Below are 20,930 nucleotides of genomic sequence, written 5' to 3'. Positions count from 1 at the left end.
CTAGTTTTTTTCTGTATAGTTCCTCTAGAGATTGAATTATTTCATGTCCTACACACTTTATATTTCATTTATTTGAAATAGCACTTAGAATACTTAGGAATCATATTTTTTTCTTTAAATGATTCAGTTTATCAACAGATAGACTTTTATAATTACACTTAGTAAGGTATTTTTAAAAGAGCTTCAACTCATGATAGTGCCTCTTCTATCACTTCTGAAAATACTTGTTAGTTTTTTTATTGGCGTTGTACCAGATTATAACTCTGTTTACTTAATAGAATTCTAGCCTTCACTGCACATGGATGAGTCTCTTTGAAGCACACTTTGCAGTAATGAAAACTCACTGATTTTTTTCCCCTTTTCATGGCTTTTTTCTTTTATTACTATATTGATCTTTCAATATCTTGGACACTTAAATCCTATATTTTTATATCATTGGTAATTCATTTGTTTTGTAGGCTAAGACACTTAATCAATCTTTACCCGATTACAACATCTCATCAGCATCGTTTCTATTCTTTTAACTTAGGAGGAGTTATTCTCACTTGCTCAGGGATATCATTTTCATTGCCTGCTTCCTAAATCTCAAATAATCCCTTTGGATTTTGTCTTTTTGTAGTGACCTCACTTTATAAGGTTTTTGTTCAGCTAATGTTCTTGAAATGAAGCAAACACTTAATCAGCTCTACTAGTTGTTTATTTCTTTAAAGATTTGCCTCAGTGTAGGCAGAGATAGAAAAACAATAATTATGGAGGTTAAACAGTTATTATGGAGCCTAGAGGGTTGGGGAACAGGGATATAAACCTTGAGGGAAAATAATTCTTTTTGTAAGTATAGAAACATCTGTCTTTCTAAATCATTCTCAATAAGGACTTGCTTTTGGAATTACTACAGAGCTTCATTTATTTCCTTCTGATAATAATTTGCAGATTTTTCTCTTATATGTATTACTGATATGAGTACTTATAACTGTAATTCTGTAATTGGTGGTAAATGAAGGGCAGAGTACCTATAAATATTATGCCTTGAAAATAGACTGCTTTTGTTCTATACATTGATGTCCTTTATGTCAAATTTTAATATCATTTGATCTGATATTCATTTCTATCACATTATATCACATTATAGATTTATTTTTCATAACTAATATGGTTTCTATTTTAAAGAGTGGTTTTTAAATTAATAGCTTTTTTGTTAAATCTTTTTACTATTCTTAGTTGTTATATATTCAGCCTTGGAAATGCTTCTTGTTTCTTATTAAAGAAAAAGCGAAGTGAATTGTGATGGCATGTTTTTAAAATAAATTCCATGCAAAGCTAAAATAATAGAAATGAATGAAAATTCATACAAAGAGTATTGCTTCTGAGGCTCAGCTGTTTTCAGTCTTTCCTTAGTTAACCTACTAGTAAATCTGTCGTCTTTTCTTTTGCATAGTGCCAGGTTTGTGTAACATAAGAACTAAAGGAGTTTAATGTAATTATTTACTCTTTTTCCACCTCTTTCAATCCCTTTATAGATGTAAAGGGCATGACAAGGATTATTTTCCACGTACATGGCTTGTTTGAGGTTATTTGAGTAATTGAAAATTATTAACCAAGTCATAGAACAAAAGATGGAAATTTTAAACTTAAAATTATAAACTTTAGTGTCAAATAAAATTTTCAGAAAACTTAAATAATTTTAAGATAACTGAATTATGCTTATTTGGGACCACAGCAAGGTCAATATTAAAAACTGGTAATGTTAATTGTACCCTAAATATAGCCCTACTTTATATAATTTTACCAGTCAGCTATAGGCAGTTTTATAAAAATTTATGTAAGTAATGGTCATTTATATATCATGGCCTATAATTGTTAAACATACTTTGATAATTTGGTTATCATTGTGTTTTTTTTTCCTTGTGTTTGTAGAAATACAGACTCAAAGTTCACTGTGGAAAGGCTTTTAATATCAGAAGGTCTTTCTGATTTTCATCTTCCTAATTAAAACAATTTAGATTGCAATTTCTTCAAAAAGCATTTTTTGTCTTGCCCACAGAACATCTATTTATTTATGGTCTCATCTCTGTTTAATGAAGCTAATATGTCAGATATTGGGTGGAAAAATAATTTTTTAACTTTTACATATGACATTAGAGCTTTTATTTACATCTTGCAAAGAGTGGTTGTTCTTAATCTCTGAACATAATTAGGTTGGTAGAGGCTAGCAATTAATGTTCACTTTTTTTTTTGTGTGTGTGCTGGGGATCAAACTCGGGACCTTGCGCTTGCGAGGCAGGCGCTGGAACCACTGAGCTAAATCCCCGGGCCAAGGCTAGCAATTAAAACTATTACCAATTCACTTTTTCTAAAGGCTCTTCTATCAATTCTGAGACTTGATAATGTTATTTTGAAAGAGTTTACTTTTCCTACAAGTTGACAAGAGTTGTCTTGTTTAGTGAAGGTCACTAAAATGCCTTTGTACATGTTTATGCAGTTCTGGGCCGTAGGAAATAAATATAAGATGAACTGTATTTTTTAGACTTCTGATTACAATAGCCTTATCTTTTACCTCTTTTTGGCACTGCCAAGGTTTAACAAAAGTTAAGTACATTCATTAATTCTCAGAAAAATTGTTACTTCCAATTTTCCTTTATGGGTATACTATTCGTTTCCAGTGGCTGCTGCATAAATTTGGTGGCTTCAAAATAATATAAATAAATAATAAAATTTGTTCTCTCACAGGATTGGAGCTGGAAATTAAAAAAAACACTGGGCTGTAGTCAAGGTGTTGGCAAAGCCATACTTCCTCTGGAGGCTTTAGGGAAGAGTCAGCTCCTGCACACTTCAAGAGTCTAGTATCTGTTGGCTTTGCTTAGCTAGTGTCATACCACTCACATCTCTCCTTCTTGATCATGTTGCCTTCTGTCATATTTATAGTACTTTCCCTTCACTGGTGTCCAATACCTGACACTTATAATTTAAAAGAGGAGAGGATTATTCTGCTCATGATTTTTAGAAATTTTAGTCCATAGCTGCTGTCTCCAAGGCAGAAAGAGCATGGTGGAGCGGCCTGGGCAGAGGACAGTTGCTCATCCCGTGACATCCAGGAAGCAGAGAGAGCAAAGAGAAGAGGTGGGAAAGGAAATATACTTTTCCTGGTCACATTCCCAGTGGTTCTCCTTTTCTGACCAGTCTCCACCTCCTAATAGCACTTTCAGCTGTAAACTCATCAGTGAATTAATCCACTGATGAATGTATAGGTTTCTTGTGATCTAGGCACCTTCCAGAAGCTAAAAAGGCTTCCAGAAGGGAGGATATTCTAGTTCTAAATCCTGACACCATCTCTTCCTTTCTCTGTGTGTAAAATTCCCCTTTGTTCCCTCTTATAAGAATATAGGTGGTTGCCCTCCTACATAGTCCAGATAATAGCGATCTACAGATCCTTACTTCACAGATTGTAAGGCAGTCGAATGGATATTGTTTGGGAGGCTATTTTCAGCCTTCAGAATGGCAAAACAATTCTTTGTTTCTTAATCTTACTAAACCTTAAATTGTCCCAGCAGAAATGACCAGTAAAGCTGTCACTAGAATTTATGCTAATAGATACCTTAAAAAAGATTATAGTAAAATTTTAATTGAATTAAAATGAGATTTAAGGGCATCATTGTAAGTCATATTAAGATATTGCAAGGGTTAATAATTATAAATTCTGCCTGTGTATTTTATTTTTGTTCATTGTTTTGTTTCATTTTGTGGTGCTCAGGATTGAACTTAAAACTTGTATACTGAGCTACATCCCTAGCCCTTTTCTATTTTTTGAGACAGGATCTTCCTCAATTGCCAAGTTGCCCACACTGGGCTTGAACTTGTGTTTCTCCTGCCTCAACTTCCCAGAATATTGGAATCTATTACAGATGTGCATGTACCATGTCTGACTGTATTTGTGCATTTTAAAATATTTTTGTACTATGTTATTTGTTCATATTAAGAATACACATTTACTTTTTCAGTGTTCAGGTTATTTTTTAATTATGAATTTCTGATTAGTTTTTCTAACAGGTTTTTTGGTTTATGCTTATTCCAGTGCTTCTCAAACTTCCTTAAGAATAAATTACAGTATGCGTGTGTATAAGTGCCTCTCTCTCCCCTTTTGTCTCCCCTCTCTCCAGCTCCTATATGTTTAGGGTCAACATGTACAGCTGGTTCTCTGTATCTGTGGGTTCCATACGCAGAGATTCAACCAATCTCAGACTGAAAACATTCAGAAAATAATTATTATGTCCATACTAAACAGACTTTTTCTTGTGGATATTTCTTAAAGAATAGAGTGTAACATCTATTTACATAACCATTTACATTGTATTAATCATTATTAGTAATCTAGAGATTATTTAAAGAACATAGGGTGTGCATAGGCTATATGCAAATACAATGTCATTTTATTCAAGCATCTTGAGCATCTACACCTTTTAGTATCTGAATTCTTGTCATCAATCTCCCACCATCACAGGGGGATGACTACATACATTTCAGTCATAGTAAAAACACATGCATAGAAAATATGAACACTTCACATTGCACCTTGGTCTGCCTGTGCCTATTGTTGAAATAAAAATGTTTTTTATACTTCTTGTCAAATAGCCATTGCTTGGCCTTTTTAATACCACTCTTACACTTTTGTACTTCTTGTAGTACTTCCAGAACTCAGAATATCCCAGCTACTAAAGGACTGACAGATGGCAAATTAGAGGTCTTGATCTCTGTGGCCGCTATTTCAGGTGATTGATGGGCATGTATACTATGAGGGTTGTTAAAATATGTCGTGTTAATGTTTATATAGATCAAGCATGTTGTTTTCCTTGAATATTTACCCTTTCTGTTTCAGCCATGCCCTCAATAAAGGTGAATAAAAAGAGGTATAAAAGAGGATGCAGTAATTTTGTTTCAGAAATTAGAAATTATTTTGTTTGGTTATTCCTTTTGACTTGTATCTCATGAAATAGTTGTTTCAGTCAGTATCTTTTTTTTTCTCTGTACTTTATACATTTTTTTTTTCCAAAGAAAGTTTCTCCTCTTAGCATAAGAAGACTTTGGTACTATGATTTGGCAACTTGAGTAATCCTGTTTTAACATATGTATCTTTATTCGTTTACTACAATAAATCTTGAAATCTAAGTAACACTCAGCACTGTCTCCTGCAGTTTGCTAACACTTCTGACCAGCTGAGCACATCCACTGTTTTTATTTAAAATTCCTGGCACCTGAGGACCATCTCATCTCAATAATTTTCCAGTGCATGGGAAAACAATTTTTGACAAGGCTTTCAAGTCATTCCTAACATAAATGAGCACACACACACATTTTTTAGATGGTCATTATGTACTAAACCTTTTCTTACATTGTGTGCTTGAGTGGTAAATAACTTTTTCTGAATAAAATTTGACTTCAAATAGTTTATTAAATCTGTTTGACTTTTGTACGGTTAGAGGTTTTTTAAAAATCTAATGTCCTTTGGTGGTAACTTTCTATATATGAGATAATTTGAGCCAATAAAAAATGTGTGTGAAAACAAGTAAAATCTAAAAGTGATGTAAAACATTAAAATTTTGCAAAGTATCTATTCGGCATAAAATATGGAAATATTTTCATTAATATACTCCTTTTAAGTGATTTGATGTATTTTTTAAAGTTTTATTTTTTAACAGTATGTTAACATATGTAGTTTGTATAAAGTGTAGAATTTGAATAACCCAGCTTTATATACATCTGTGATTACATAATTTATACATTTGAAATCTTTACTAAATATACATGTTTTAGATTCTAGGAGTTATACAAGTGAAATGAAGTCATATAGAAATATATAACTAGATAACAAACATTACTAATAGTCCCTTATCATTCCTAAATTTAGATTAAGAAAATGCAATATGTTCTTTTATAAATTAGAAAACATTTTTGCAAAATTCAATATAGTTCGATAGTATAATTTTTAATAATTATTCATTATTTAATCACAGTGTTTGCTAGTAAAAATTAAAAGATTAATAGACAAAGATAATAGATATTTGGTCACACCCTTGATTATTTCCAGTGAGCAAACTCCATAGTAAGAATTGCTGAATCATTGGAATTTCCTTTTTTTCTTTGTGGAACCTCTGACACTTATTGCTAAATCGCTATTCAGATTTTATGCTATTTTCACTTGTAGCAGTGAATAAGACTTTCCATTTGAGCAAATGAATACGTCTACCTATCAGCTACTAAGTTTATTACCATTGAGAGAGCCATTTGTTATATAGCATGCTGTTATCTTGATGTTGTGAGTTAAATTACACAAAATCTTGATCGTATAAATATTTTTTCATCTTGGATCTGAACTTTATGAAGCATAGCAGAAATCCAGGAATGTCCTGCCCTTTCACCCTTTATTAAAAAAATTGTAAGCATACTTAAATACAAGAAGGTACTATTGTTTAATCATTGAATATCTTTCAAGTTATAGTTTTCAGATGTAATACTCTTATTGGATTTCAAGGTCACACCAACATAGGAAGAAAATTGAAGGCAAAGTGAGGTGGTGTCTATAAAAAAGTGTTAGTTTGGAAAGTCTAAATTACTATAACAAAGACATTTCCAAAATTTAGGAGTCTAAAGGATAGAGAAATATATTATGGAATGATCACAGATAGTCATACAGATTTAATGGAAAGCTTTGTTTTACATATCATTTGGGTATAATGCCAGTACTTATTAAGAAGGAAGAAACTGTAAAATTAATTGACTCACTAATTATTTAATTTATTAGTATGCTTGCAATACATAATAATTACATTCTTCATGGGGAGTTGATACATGTACTTTAATGTTTTTTATTTCCCATGTGTTCTCCTCTCTCCATCTTTGTTTCCCCTTCCCATATGGCAAATGATCTATCTCCCTGTTTCCTATTATCCATCCTTTATTTTGCTCTTTACATTATGCATACTTAAGGTTTCTCATATGAGAGAAACCATATGATTTTTAAGCTTGTGTTTCTGATTTATTTCACTTAGGATTATGGTTTCAACATGTATCTATTTTCCTTTAAATGACTCAAATTTATCCTTCTTTATGGGGGAGTAGGAGAAATACCACATTTTCTTTATCAACTTACTGTTGTTGGACATATAGCCCATTCCCAAAATTTAGCTCTTATAAATTGTGCTGCTCTGAACCTGGGTATGCATGTATCACTGTCAGATGTGTTTAAGTCTTTTAGGGAAGATACTTAGAATGGGAATAGCTAGTTTGAATGGAATTTCTAGTTTTAGATTTTGAGAGGTCTTCATACTGATTTCTGTAGTGATTGTACCACTTTATACTCCCACCAACAATGTAGAAGGGTTCCTTTCTCTCATCAAACCCCCCAGCCTTTGTTAATATTTGACTTCTTCATGAAAGCCATTCTTGGAGTAAAATGAAATCTTAATGTTGTTTTCATTTGCATTTTTCACATGAAAAAAATAAATTGAGCATTTTCTCATGAATTAATTGGCCACTTTTACTGTTTGAGAATTGTGCATTCATTTCAATTTTTGGTTATGTCTTTTATTTTTAGGAATGTAATTTTTTGTTTTCTTTATATATTTTAGATATTAGACCTCTTTCTGAGAAGTAGCTGCAAGATTTTTTTTTTTCCCATTCTGTCACTTGTCTCTTCACTTGGTGGTTTTGTTTACTTTGCACAGACTTTTCAATTTGTTGACTCTTTATGTTATTTCTTGTGCAGTTGGCTTTCTTTTGAAAAAATATTTATATATGCCTCTTTTATCTTCCAGCAGATTGCTTTGTTTTAGTGGGATAAGGTAATAAGATTTGGATTTGGATTGTGCATCATTAGGAACTTGAGGTTCATTATTCGGTTATGTATTGGGCTCTGTTTTTGTAATGTGGGCATTCACAACAATAAAGTTCTCTCCTATGGGTACTAGTATATTGTACCATGTTATCCTTTGATTCTAGGAACTGTTTAATTTTTTCCTTGATGTCTTCTGTGACACATTGATTTTAAACAGTGTATTATTTAATCTACCAGTGTTTCCAAAATTTCTGAGGTTTCTTTGTGGCTACTGATTTTTACTTTGATTGCATTATGATCTGATAATATACATGGGATAATTTCAGTTGTTTTATATTTATTTAAGCAAGCCTTAGACTAGTAAATGAGGAGACTCTGTATTCTGATATTATTGGGTAGAAGATTCTGTAGATATCTGTTAAGTCTGTTTGTTTGAAAGTGTAGATATACTCTGATATTGGTCTCTTTGTGAAAGTGGGATGTTGAGGTCCTTCATTATACTTGTGCTTGTGTTTATCCAATCTTTTATGTCTAGTCGTGTGTGTTTTATGAATGTGGATATGCCAGTATTCAATAGATAGATGGATATATAGATATAGATATAGTTAAGTTTTTCCTTCTTGTTAAATTGTCCCCTTAACCAATACATAGTGACTTTCTTTCTTCTTCTGATCAGTTTTGGCTTGAAGTCTACTTTACCTGAAAATAGAATCCACTACTTTCTTTCAGGCTCCTGTTGTATGTAATATTGTTTTCCATGCTTTGATTTTCTTAGTCTATGAAATTATTTTGTAATTAAATGTATCTTTTGTAGCAAACCATTGTTTTTGTTTTGTTTTATTTTATTCCAATCTGCCAGTCTGTTTCTTTTGACTGAGGAGTTGAGATTATTCACATTACTGAATGATACTGATTTAAACTTGTCATTACATTATTTTTCTGATGCTTATTCTTTTTTTCCTCCTTTTGCTTAACTGCTCACCCTACTTGATATTTTTAGCCCTCAGACTTTTTGGCATTGTAGGCTTCATTATTTTTACCTAGGATGACCCTGAGAATTTTTTGGAATGCTGGTTTTGTGGTCACGAATTTCTAAAGGTGTTCTTTCATATGGAAGACCTTTATCTCTCTGTCAATTTTGAAGGGTAGTCTGGGTTGAAATTTGTTTTTTGGGGGCTAGGGGTTGAAACACTTCACTCCAAGCTCTTCTGGCCTTTAAGATTTGTGATGAGAAGTCTGTTGTGATCCTAATGGGTTTACCTTTATAAGTGATTTCTTGCTTTTCTCTGGCAGGAAGATTGTGTTGAACTTCTTGTACTTTGACTGTGGTGTTCTGGGGAGAAATTCTTTTGTGGTTGTGGCTATTTGAGGTTCTGTATGTCTTGCTTACTTGTATGTTGGATTCTTTCTCCATACTTGGAAAGATTTCTGCTACAATTTCTGTAAACAGATTTTTATGCCAGTCCTGTTAATCCTTTGTTAGTTTTCTTTGCATCATCTTAGCAGCTTTGGGATCCGTTTCCCTCCCCTCTTGTGGTTTTTAAGGTATTCCAGAGTATATGGTCACATTCATGAGCCCTGTCTCCTACTTCTTATTCTGTCTCGTTAGTGGTCACCTCTGTGCCCATTCTTTTAATAGAATTTTCTATTTCTGGTTTTCTATCTAAGTGCTGTTTCGTGGACTCTAATTATTTGCTAAATTGTTCATGATATTTTGGATCATTTTGGTTAACTCTGCTATTTTATATCATTTTAAAGTTCACTGATCAGTTTATTATTTCTGTTGTTTAGTTATATCATCTTTGCTCTTGCTGAGTTTGTTTCTTCCTTTATCCTTTTTTATAATTCAATTTGGCTTTTTTAGTTCCTCCCCATCAAGGCCTCTTGGATCTACTTTAGGAGAGTTGAGAGTTTTTGAAGACATTTTATTTTCTTGTCTTCTCTCTCTCTGTCTCTGTCTCTCTCTGTCACTCTCATTCTCCCCCCACACCCCATGTCTGTCCATGTGCACACACACACTCTAGGGTTGAGGATCAGAGTGAAAAGACTTTCTTGCTAGTATGGAGATCTCTTTAGTGTTTTCTAGTGATATCATCTCGGATTTATTTGCTTGTTTGTATGTATCTACCTCTTTTACCTACTCAGTTTAATAGGACTAGATAGGGTCATTGTGTTATAAGAAGAGAATCCTTATGGGTTATTACAGCATCAACTGATCCCACCATAGAGCAGTCATGTACATTAATACTTATTTTGTTTTGTTTTATTTTTGTGGTACTGGGGATTGAACTCAGGGCCTTGTGCTTGCGAGGCAGGCGCCGGAACCACTGAGCTAAATCCCCGGCCCCATTAATACTTATTTTAACAATATCACCCTTTTATTGATGTCCCTTTCAAACTATATTATACTGCTGCTAACAATTAGACAGGGATGTAGAGGGAGGAGGAAAGAAAGATGGTAGATCAAAAGGAAAGCGGTAAGTCAGTAGAAAGGGAGAGAAAAGAAGTATTAGTAGGTTAAAATTAGATAGGAGATCAGACTCAGTTGTAATTCTTTTTATTGCTGATGTCAAGGGCTTATGTTTAGTGGGTTTGAGAGATTATTTATGGTAGTGGGAGGAGGGATGCATAGGGAAGGAAGTGTAATTAAAGACTGAGGGAAGCTTGGAGATTGTCAAACCTGTTATTAGGTTAGTAATTTGTGTTTGCTTCCTTTTTTGCATGATTTTAGTAAGGGTTCCCATGACCTACCCATGAAAGGTACTATTTAAATAAAGCATTGGTGACTTCTTGTTCCAATTTCTCATTTATATGCTAGACAGAAGGAGGGAAGACAAAGAAGGAAGGTAAGGGAATCAGAGTGAGAAGAGAAAAAATTAGAAAGGGAGGAGAATAAAAGATAAAAAGAGAGAGAAGGAAAAAAATTTTAAAATAGCAACCAAAAAATTTATCACACAATTGCAAAAGTACAAAATCAAAACATCCTCACAGTCTCATTTATATTGCAATTGAAATTTACTTGCAGATCTCCAAGCTGGTCCCTATTCCCAGAGTTTGCTTAATTGCCTGTCTGTGAGCAAGGAGACTTGTTGAACTGGATGACTCTCTGTGCCTACCTCCTGGTTACAAGCAGTGCTCTGGGAGTAGCTAGCTGTACATCTTTGTTTTCTTGGTTCCCAAATCTGACTACTTCAGTTAATTTGGCAAGGAGAGGGTGCAGTGTAATTGGCCTAGCTCCCAGTTCTCCATTCACTTCTACCAGGGCATCTTGCTCCTGATTCCTTTCCCTGCAGGGCAAATCCCGTGGTTGACTCTGTTTTTCCCTTCACTGGTACCTGCTGTGGGCATGGAGAACACACAGCATGCCATGTAAGCACACCACTGCCCACGTATGGGGAAGAAGTGACTGAGCAGTTATTCCTGAGTCTTGAGGGCCCTGCTGCTTGCAAATACTGCTTGCTCATGCAGCCATCAAAGAAAGTTTTCTCAGCACTCAGATTTGAGTACCTAATTGATCCTGCCACTCCCAGTGGCTGTCACTAGTGCAGGCAGCCAGATTTCTTTGTGTTCAGATTCCAGTTCCTACAGGACCCCTCCAGTCCCAGATGCTGTTCACTCGCACAGCTGCTGGGCTGCAGTCCTCTCAGCTCTTGGATTCTGGTTCCTAATCTGATTGGCATGTTTTGTTTTCAAATTTTCAAGATCCTGCCTACATCCTCTCATACACTACATTCTGGCTTTCAGTAACCCTGAAGCCCTAATTTCCAAATATCATATTCTCTTCCTCTTTTTGGTGAGGAGAGTAGAGTGATTGGGAATCTATTTTATCAGGTAGGCCACTGAAATCAGGCTTTCTCAGGGAGCTTGATCTTCTTGCAAGATAGCCTATATGCTGGACCTGGGGTGTAAGGGGTGCTGTGATCCAGGATTGGTGCAGTTTCCCTTTACTACCCCCTCCAAAAAACAAACTTGAATTTGTTCCAGTGAGTTTTTCTTTCCTGTCATCTACCAGTATCTGGCTTTATGTATAGATCCTCTGTAATTGTGCCTGGTTTCATATGGTACAAGACTCAGAGTCTCCCTCCCTTGCTCTTACAACCTAGCTGGCCATGAGGATCTCCTTCGGAAACTGAAAAACTGAAAGTCTTGCTCCTTTTTGCTAGGCAACGCTTGTAGAAAAAAAAATTTTTGAGAAAGAAGAGAAATTTTAGAAAGAAAATATTCAGATTATTCAGTAGATGAACAAATAATCCTTAGTCAGGTGTGTGATTTGATTTAATTTTAACCTATCTACAAAATTAGAAGTTTTCTTATTTTCATTCATTGATTCTGGCAGAAAACCTGGGCTCCCTGGGTCTAAAATAATGACTTTATTAATCATAGCATAGTAAACAGTATGAGCATCCATTTGCATTGGTTCCTCTTCTAATCTCAAGGCGGGCAATGTTGTATATCCTGGATGGCTAATTTATGCAGTGACTTTACATCTTAGCCTGGGATTATTGAGGCTTTAGAATCCATTCTTCTACCACAAGCAGTAGGAGAGTTTATGTTGTCTTTAAGATATTATTTCATTCCTCAGGATTACTAGCTACAAGCACAACCCTAAGAAATTATCTCCAGTAACAACGGCCAGGGCATTACATTCTTGGTGTACCAATCAAAAGCTGTAGGAGCAATTCAAAGGCCCACACAGGAACTGTTTCTTAGAACACTCAGGAATCATTAGCCTCTGAAGATAGTTATATGTACAGCAAGATAAATGAAGTAATGTCCAAAGGATGTGGGAAATATATCCTGCATATAATAGTTTTCTTAAACTCTTATGTTTTCAAATATCGCCCTGCTAATAGACATCTTCAACAATGATTATTTGTTTATGATCTACCCTTGGAGTGGTTGTTGACCTACTTGAGAGACAGAAAGTATAGTTGGATAGGTTAGGCAGAATGCTATTCATTGGAAACTGATTTGTGGTATTTTGTTTTCTTATAGTCTATTCTGAATTCTTAAGTGAGTGCCTTTTCCCAAACATTTCAATGTTGTGCATTGCGCTAGAAATTCATGTAGGTTATGGAACTCATCTTTTAGGTTAAAATACTCCTAATGCAAGTTGAGTCTTAACAATTCGTGCTTTTGTGATAATAAATAATAGCAGTACTCTGGCTGTTCTTAGCTTTAGTGAGTAGGAGGCATATTGAAGAAAGGGAAAGAATTATGTTCATGTAAATCAAGCATTCTTTTTCACCACTCACCTGCCCACCTGTCTTAAACTGTGACTTGCTCCCTTTTGACATCTGAAAGAAGTGCTAAGGAAGCCCGTTTTGAGCGAGGAAGTGTCAGAAGCTCTGTGTTCAGTTTTTGGTTCTGCCACTTAGTGATTTTTGGACATTAACTTACTTAATCTCACTTAATATCTGAGTCATAAAGCTTTTCTGGAATTAAGTGAGATTCAAGTGTGAAAGTCCTTACTAAATTACAAAGCATTATACAAATATTTAATTTCCAAGTATTATAAGTACTTGAGCTTTTCTCTGTTAAAGAAGACAGACTGGAATGTATGTTTTCTCTCAATGGTAAGAGAATAATGTAGCTTCTAACCTGAACATTTTTGATCACACTCTACCTGCTTTTAGAAAGTTTAATAAAAAAAAGATGGCTTTGTAAGAAGCTACAATTTTAATTACTTGGAAGCCACATGTATTTGGCTAACTAAATTCAGAGTCCTTTATTCAGTATTAAGTAAAATATGATAGATTCTAAAACTATATTTTTATTTTATTGTTATCTTCCATTGTTAAAATGCAAGTGATGGTATTTGCAAATATAGGAGTAGTTGGCTAAAGGAAATACTGTTTGTTTTTATATGGTAAAGGATATTGCTAAAAGAAGTTTAAAATGTGTGGAAAATATGCCTGTATGTATTACGCAAGTGTTAATCAAACCATTCTTTCCCTTTGGCTTCCTGAAAATATTATCATTAATTTCCATGAAGAGGAAAATGAATAAATGATTATATAATTGAATCACCCCTATTTTAAGAGTAAAATTCTTTCCTTTTGATTGATTTATTGACAGGAGCTTCGAAATAATCTTGTCTTTTGAATCTACTAGTCTTTTTAGTATCTACAGTATGTTTAGTTAACCACTCTAATGGCTGGTTTGCAATCATGCAAATTGCTAGAGATTGATAAAATACTCAACATGTAAATGAATTTAAGTATCATATAATATTAGACAATGAGGAAAATTATGCTCCTAGAATCCAAGTAGGTTCTTTAAGCCCATGCATCTGAATAGTGGTCTGAATTCTTCAGATCATTCCTGATTTCCTGTTTATAGCAATGCTCATTAAGTATCATGTCTTATCTTAGACTTTTAGAAATATTTTAAACCAATAACTTTTCATCTCTTTCTAGGTAGTTATTACTAGTAAAAGTGGAGAGATCTTGTATCGTATTTCACCATGGGCAAAGTATGTGGTTCGTGAAGGTACTAATGTGAATTACGATTGGATACACTGGGATCCTGAACACCCATACAAAGTGAGAAAAAAATTTTTTTTAAATACTTGTTCTAATATTTCTAGAAAAGCTAATTATTACTTTTATAATTTTATAGTAATTTCCAGTGTCGTTTTTCACCACTATTTTAATATTGCACATCATAATGCTCCTGTTAGGCTATACATATATCAAAGTCCATCATGTATAGCTAATAAAATATACAATTTTTTAAATTTTATGTTTGTTTTTGAGACAAGGTCTCACTATGTAGTTCAGTATATCTTCGAACTCACTATGTAGGCCGGTCTAGTCTCTTAACTCACAGTAATCTTCCTGCTTCAGCCTCATGAGTTGCTGGGATTACAGGCATGTGCCAGCATGCCTGGCAGTTTTATTCTGTATTTGAAATTAGAGAAAAAACACTTAAGTTTCAACATACTAGTTGATAAGATATGCTAATTTGTTTTTACAGCTAGGATTTCTGATTTTCAAAGACTCTTCAAATAATGTAGTATTTCTCATTGTCACAGTTTTGAAGCAAGGTCAGCATTCGTAGGAACAGCAAATTGGGAGGGCTATCTTAGAAGTGTATTAATTAGGGTAAATTTTGTAACATGTTGATAAATACTTTACATTTGATATCTATATATGCATTTCTTGGCTTTTGTACTTTTTAATCTTAGGCTAAGAAAACCCCAATTTTCTACTCAATGATAAGGCATAAGCCATTACACAATTTTTATTTCTTAAAATAGGTTTATTAATGAGACCTAAGTAGGATTTTTATTTTTGCAAAAGAAAATGCTGTACAGGTAGTATAGTGAATGCCTTTTATATGTGAGAACAGTCTCAAGTGTTTGAGTTTATTCACCATTTTATATAACATGCTTGATCAGTTAGTGTCATATGTGAATTCATGGTTTAATTTTATATGTAATTTTGTATTCTGTAGTTTAAGCATTCCAGACCCAAGAAGCCAAGAAGCCTGAGAATTTATGAATCTCATGTGGGAATTTCTTCCCATGAAGGAAAAATAGCTTCTTATAAACATTTTACATGTAATGTACTACCAAGAATCAAAGACCTTGGTAAGTAATAACTATGATTTTTATTCAGATAAAATTTTAATGAGTCTGTTCTCTTATTAGAAAAGCTAATTACAAGTGTCTCTTTTTTGTGTTGAGAGATTAAATATGTAATAAAAATGCATTTTATTTCAGGCTTTTAGAATTGCCCTGTAATAGTGATAGCATAGAGAAGAAAAATAGAATAAGATAGAGTGTAAGAATTCAAGATACTCTTCCAATTTCAATTTTAAGTAATGTGAACTGATGGCTTTCAAAATTGTAGATAAATATGTGAGCATAATTACTTTTCTACAGGCGATAACCTTTATTAATTGAAGTGGTCATTGATTATAGCTTGTTCATTTTAGTATTTTAGGGAGACAATCTTATATTTTTAAGGTGCCTAGAACTCAGATTGAATTGGAATCATTGTATAAAGTCTCTGTCAGGATGACTTATTTAACAAACATTTATGGAACATCATTTCTGTTATGCATGCAAGATTTTCAAGTATTGGATTGTCATGATAAAGACCCTGTCTTCATGAGAACAATCAGTATAATAAATCAATATAATGAATTATTGATTCAGTATATGTTTGTCTGTTATTTTTCTTATAAGTAATGCTTTTAAAATAATTTTACAGCATTATTAAAATCTGTTCCAATGACTAGACAGGAAGATAGAATAATTTAATTATACTACTTTTGCCAGAGAGTCCATATTTTGGCTACAGGTAAGGCTTATAAGTCAGGGTTAAATTCTTCAGTGACATATAAATCTTAATTACCTATGATGCCAAAAGTAAAATTCCAGTAAATAAATAAATGCATAAAGAACTTGATATTAGTTTGATTTAATATATACAATGCTAAAATTTTTGTTTAGAAGATGTTCTTTGATTTTTATTGAATGATAAGTTATTTATGACCAGTTTTTACATGTTCAGCAGTGCAAGGATTCTCTCATTCATGTTTATGTTTACATGCCTAGCCAAGTATTTAGAACATAAATGAATCTCAGATTTATTAATTCTATAAAAATTAGTTATAAAGCCAGGAATGGTGGTACACACTTCTCATCTGCGGTCTCTGGGAAGCTGAAGCAGGAAGACTGCAAGTTTGAGTGCAGCTGGAGCAGCTTAGTGACTTTAGTGAGACTCTGCCTCAAAATAAAAAAAAGGAGGGGACATAGATCAGTGTGAAGATCCTAGATTCATTACTCATCCCTGAAAAAATTTGAGCATGGTCATAAGACTATTTATTTTATAGTAGAGAAATAAATTATAAACTCTAAATTTTGTTCCAAGATATAGAATAAATGATTATGTAATAGGCATAAAATTTTATGTCTATATTCCTATCACTCCTGATAGAGCTCCTTTGATTTTATTACAATAACTTTTCAGTATCTTATGAAGTCATGGGCACATACAATTGTATGTTCTTCCTTAAATATATAAATCCATAATTCCAAATGTGAATTTGTAATTATTTGAGTATTAATGATGTACTGAATATAAGCCTGAGAAAGTACTGTATAAGAGATCAATAAGATTAATTTGATACTTTTGTTTGTAAGTACAGGTATATATTTTAATGAATTGGTAATGAATATGAACTTAAACCTTTAGAAAATTGGAAACCTTATGTGAATTATTAGAACACAATAATAATATTTTCTATGTAGGATACAGAAGTATAGCTTTCAAAGCAATCAAATAAATTATATTCGAAAAATTACCAAGTTGTATTTTAAAGAAGAAAAACTTGATTTTTTCAGAGTTTATAGAAATTAAAGATATTTTTCACTTATTACATCCTTAGAAATACTTGTAAATGTTATGGATTTTTAAATACAATAGTCACCATTTTGTGTCACTTCACTTAGTATTTGAATAAAATACATTGAAATGGAGAAATGAAAGTGCTGAGTAAGGGTGTGTGTGTACGCACATACATGCACACATACAACATGTGTAAAAGTAGTGGAAAGTGGAAACATTAATAATGACTTATAAAAGCTACTTTGTAGAAAAAATTAATTGGGTGATATTTCTTGTGTTGTATGTTAAAAAATGAGTGAAATATAAAGAAAAAGGCAAAATTAAAAATATGTATCATATAGTCAGTTACTTATATTCACTTACAAAATGTTCATGTATTCAAGTACAGCTGAAGTCTAGCATATACAAATTGCCATCTTTAATATTCTAAAGCCAATTAGAGAGCAAATTTGCATATCACTTATTGCTTGTTAAGATGAAGACATTTCAACTAGCTAGTCAGAATCTAACACTAATAAACTAAGAACCCGATTTTGTGTTAGGTCAAACAAGCAAATAGTGTTTAGTAGTAGGACTTTTGAAGATGATCACAATTTATAGATTATTTATAAATAAAGTTATGTTTTTTGGCTGCTTTTCTTCATTGCTTTTTTTAAAAAAATTGTGTCTTTGAATCTCTGTTTGACCTTTGCTTATATAGGATACAACTGCATTCAATTGATGGCAGTCATGGAGCATGCTTATTATGCCAGTTTTGGGTACCAAGTCACAAGCTTTTTTGCAGCTTCAAGGTAAAATTAAAGTCTTACATTCATTTTCACTTAATTAAAACTGAATTTTCACATTCTACGTGGTGTTGTTTTGTGGCCTATTTTGTATTAACAGAAGTAATTGAGCTATACATTTTCTTTTACCAAAGTCATGGACTCACTTCCCATCTAGACTTACAGTTTGGCCCTGATATAATGTGGCTTTTCATGGAATGACTTTTGATAAAGAATGTCTATTTACCTGTTGAAATTGTCACATGGTTAGAGGCCCCATTCTTAAGTTGGAAAATGGTGTCCTATAGAATCCTTTTTTGGAAAGATATTGACTCACGTAGGAAGGTCAGTGAGCAGGTCCGTGGTAGGATATATAACTATGTACAGAAGGGCTGCACTTCTGAGGCTGGAATTTCAGGCATATAGCTCTCTGGATATAAAGACCGTAGAGGGTTCTATGTGGTTGAAGAGGTCTGACTTGCATAACCACAAATAGAACAAGTGCAACAATGTCTCTGTCTCACCTAAATTTATAGTTTGGTGATATATACATATTAATCCAATAATCATGTAATATGTGAATTCTGCTGGTAATAAAAACTAAGAAGAAAATGGTGCTATAGTAGCATAGAATTGGGGATCTTAACAGTTTAGATAAATTTAAGTCTGAATTAATGTTGGAACTGATACCTAAAGCATGATTAATATTAGCTAGAAGAAGGGATGAATTGGGCGTAGGTAGATAGCATTCCATACAAAGAGACAATAATTATCCATTTCCCTGGTTTTCTTGTAGTAGTTATACTTGAATAAGTTATCTCTATTTACTGTGTCTTAATTCTTCATTCTTATTTTTTTCTTTAACTATTTTTTTTGAAGCACAAATAAATAATCCAAAGGTGCACCTCAAGGTCCTAGGAAAATCATCTAAACTCCTGTTCTTTCTTGAACTCATTCAAATAAGTGGTTTACTGAAAGTGTTTTTACTAAATGTACTTATGACTTTCACATCATTAAATACAATGCTTAGTTCTTCACTTATTTGAACTGTCAGTATTATTTGTTACAATTTCATACTCTTACCTTCTTGGAAGTATTTTTTCCCTTGGCCTCCAGCACATCTGCTGTTGTATTTCCCTCTTTATTTATTGCTTATTCTATATTTCCTTTGTTCTTTCCTCTGCATCTTTCTAACTACTACATATTGTTCCTCCCATTGCTCCATCCTTGCTTCCTTTTGCTTCTATATCTATTTTTATGACCTTAATACATTCTCTATGGCAATTCTCAAATTTTAAATATTCATTCTTGGCCTATCTTGTGAACTTCAGATGATGTTTCTAAGATATCTAATACATATCTCAAACTGAATGTATCCAAAACTAAATTCCTGATCTTATCTTCCAAAACTCCTCCTTTTACCACTTCCTCTAATTAAAAAAATATTGCTTTCATATTCCAGTTGTTCCAGCCAAAATCTTGACATTACACTGTATTATTTCATTTATGTCTCTTCCTATACTTTAGTTATTCTGAAACCTACCCATCTGTTACTTAAAAATGTATCCTGTTATGGTTTGTGTTTAGATGTCCCTCAGAGCCTGATGCAGTTATAGGTGGGGCTTTTTCAGAGGTGGTTGGATCTAGATGCTGAGTTTGATTCATGGTGCAATGTGAGGCCCAAGGGAACTAGGATTAAGAGTTTGAGTGCTACCTGCCCTAAGTAGCCTGGATAGAGAAATAAGGGATAGAAAGAGCTGTGGTTGTCCTCAATGCTTTCCTACCTTCTGCCCAACATGAACTATTTCTCCTCTGTGACACCATCTGCCTTGCAGCCAAGTGATTATGGAGTGAAACAAACTGTGAGCTAAATAAACCTTTCCTCCTTTAAATACAGTGGTAGGTATTTTGTCTCACCAACAAGAAAAGTTTACTAAGACATAGCTCAAACCTGATTTTGCTCCCCTGGGTCCACTGTAGCCTGATCTGAATTAACATTCTCTTCCTGGATTATTTCAGTAGCTCTTTAATCGGGTTTTTTTTCTTTTATCCCTTCTTCCCTAACTTTTCCTAATTCACATGTCCCTTTTCTATACCATTGCCAGAGTAATTATTTCAAAGTGAATATTAGATCAATCATTCTCTTGTTAAGAATGACAACCAAAGGCATTACACTGGCTCAAAAGGACCCACGTATCTGCATCTTGACTGACTCTTTGGGCATAAAAATAACTCTTTCTCTCTTGACCATTCCACTTGAGCTTTACTACGCTATTTGTTTTTCTTTAAATTGCCTTAGCTCATTGCTGCCCCTATGCCTGTGTACCCACTACTACTATTCCTTCTGCTCCAAACTCTTTTCTGCTTATTCTAGACCTTTCTTCTTTCTTGTTCAGGTATTACCTTTTCCATGAAGCTTTCATGGATGACTCTATTTAAAAAAGAAAACCTGCCCTTTCCACTAGTGGCTTTTCTTCATTTGTCTTTAAAACATGGACGGCTGTGTGGTATTCCACATATGTTGCTTGTCTCCTAATTAGGGCATAAATTTTATGAGGACAGTGATTTCACTGCAGTATGTATAGAGCATAAAAAATGTTATGGCACATAATGGATAACTCATATATTTGGTGAAAAACACAATGAATGAATGAATGAATGAATAAAGAATGAAACTTTAAGGCTGTTCACTTACTGAACATGTTGTTCAGTGAGTGGAAAAAGGCTATGTCCCTGGGATAAAGAGAAGAAGGGGTAGACTATCATAAGATAATCTAATATTTTTGGAAGAAGCCAGAATAGGCAGGAAACAAGGCCGTATTAAGGATAGTGATTTTTAATCTTAGGACATTAGGAATGCAGTAGGGTTTTCTGTGAAGGATGACACGATCGTATTTACAGTCTAAAAAGATAGCTTATGTTGGTTATGGGAATTGACCATGATTTACCTATTACCAAGTATTGTACTATGTCATAAGAAAG

At 33.4% G+C, this 20,930-nt stretch overlaps 1 protein-coding gene across 2 annotated transcripts in view; it reads left to right on the top strand.

Annotated features, from left to right (window-relative positions):
* Gbe1 (1,4-alpha-glucan branching enzyme 1) overlaps positions 1–20,930 on the top strand; it is a 284,824-nt gene that overhangs the window by 112,282 nt on the left and 151,612 nt on the right. For both annotated transcript variants that reach the window (XM_087213932.1, XM_087213936.1), the window contains 3 exons: positions 14,245–14,370; positions 15,284–15,419; positions 17,885–17,975. In XM_087213932.1, the coding sequence (XP_087070058.1) occupies positions 14,245–14,370; positions 15,284–15,419; positions 17,885–17,975 (353 nt within the window). The remainder of the gene's footprint in view (positions 1–14,244; positions 14,371–15,283; positions 15,420–17,884; positions 17,976–20,930) is intronic.

Source organism: Heterocephalus glaber, unplaced genomic scaffold, assembly GCF_053883595.1.
Source record: "Heterocephalus glaber isolate CG9 unplaced genomic scaffold, H.glaber_assembly_v1.0 deba00000122, whole genome shotgun sequence".
In the NCBI taxonomy this organism is placed as follows: Eukaryota; Metazoa; Chordata; class Mammalia; order Rodentia; family Bathyergidae; genus Heterocephalus; species Heterocephalus glaber.
The sequence above is the reverse complement of the archived record's forward strand: the minus strand, read 5'-3'. Positions and strand labels throughout refer to the sequence as shown.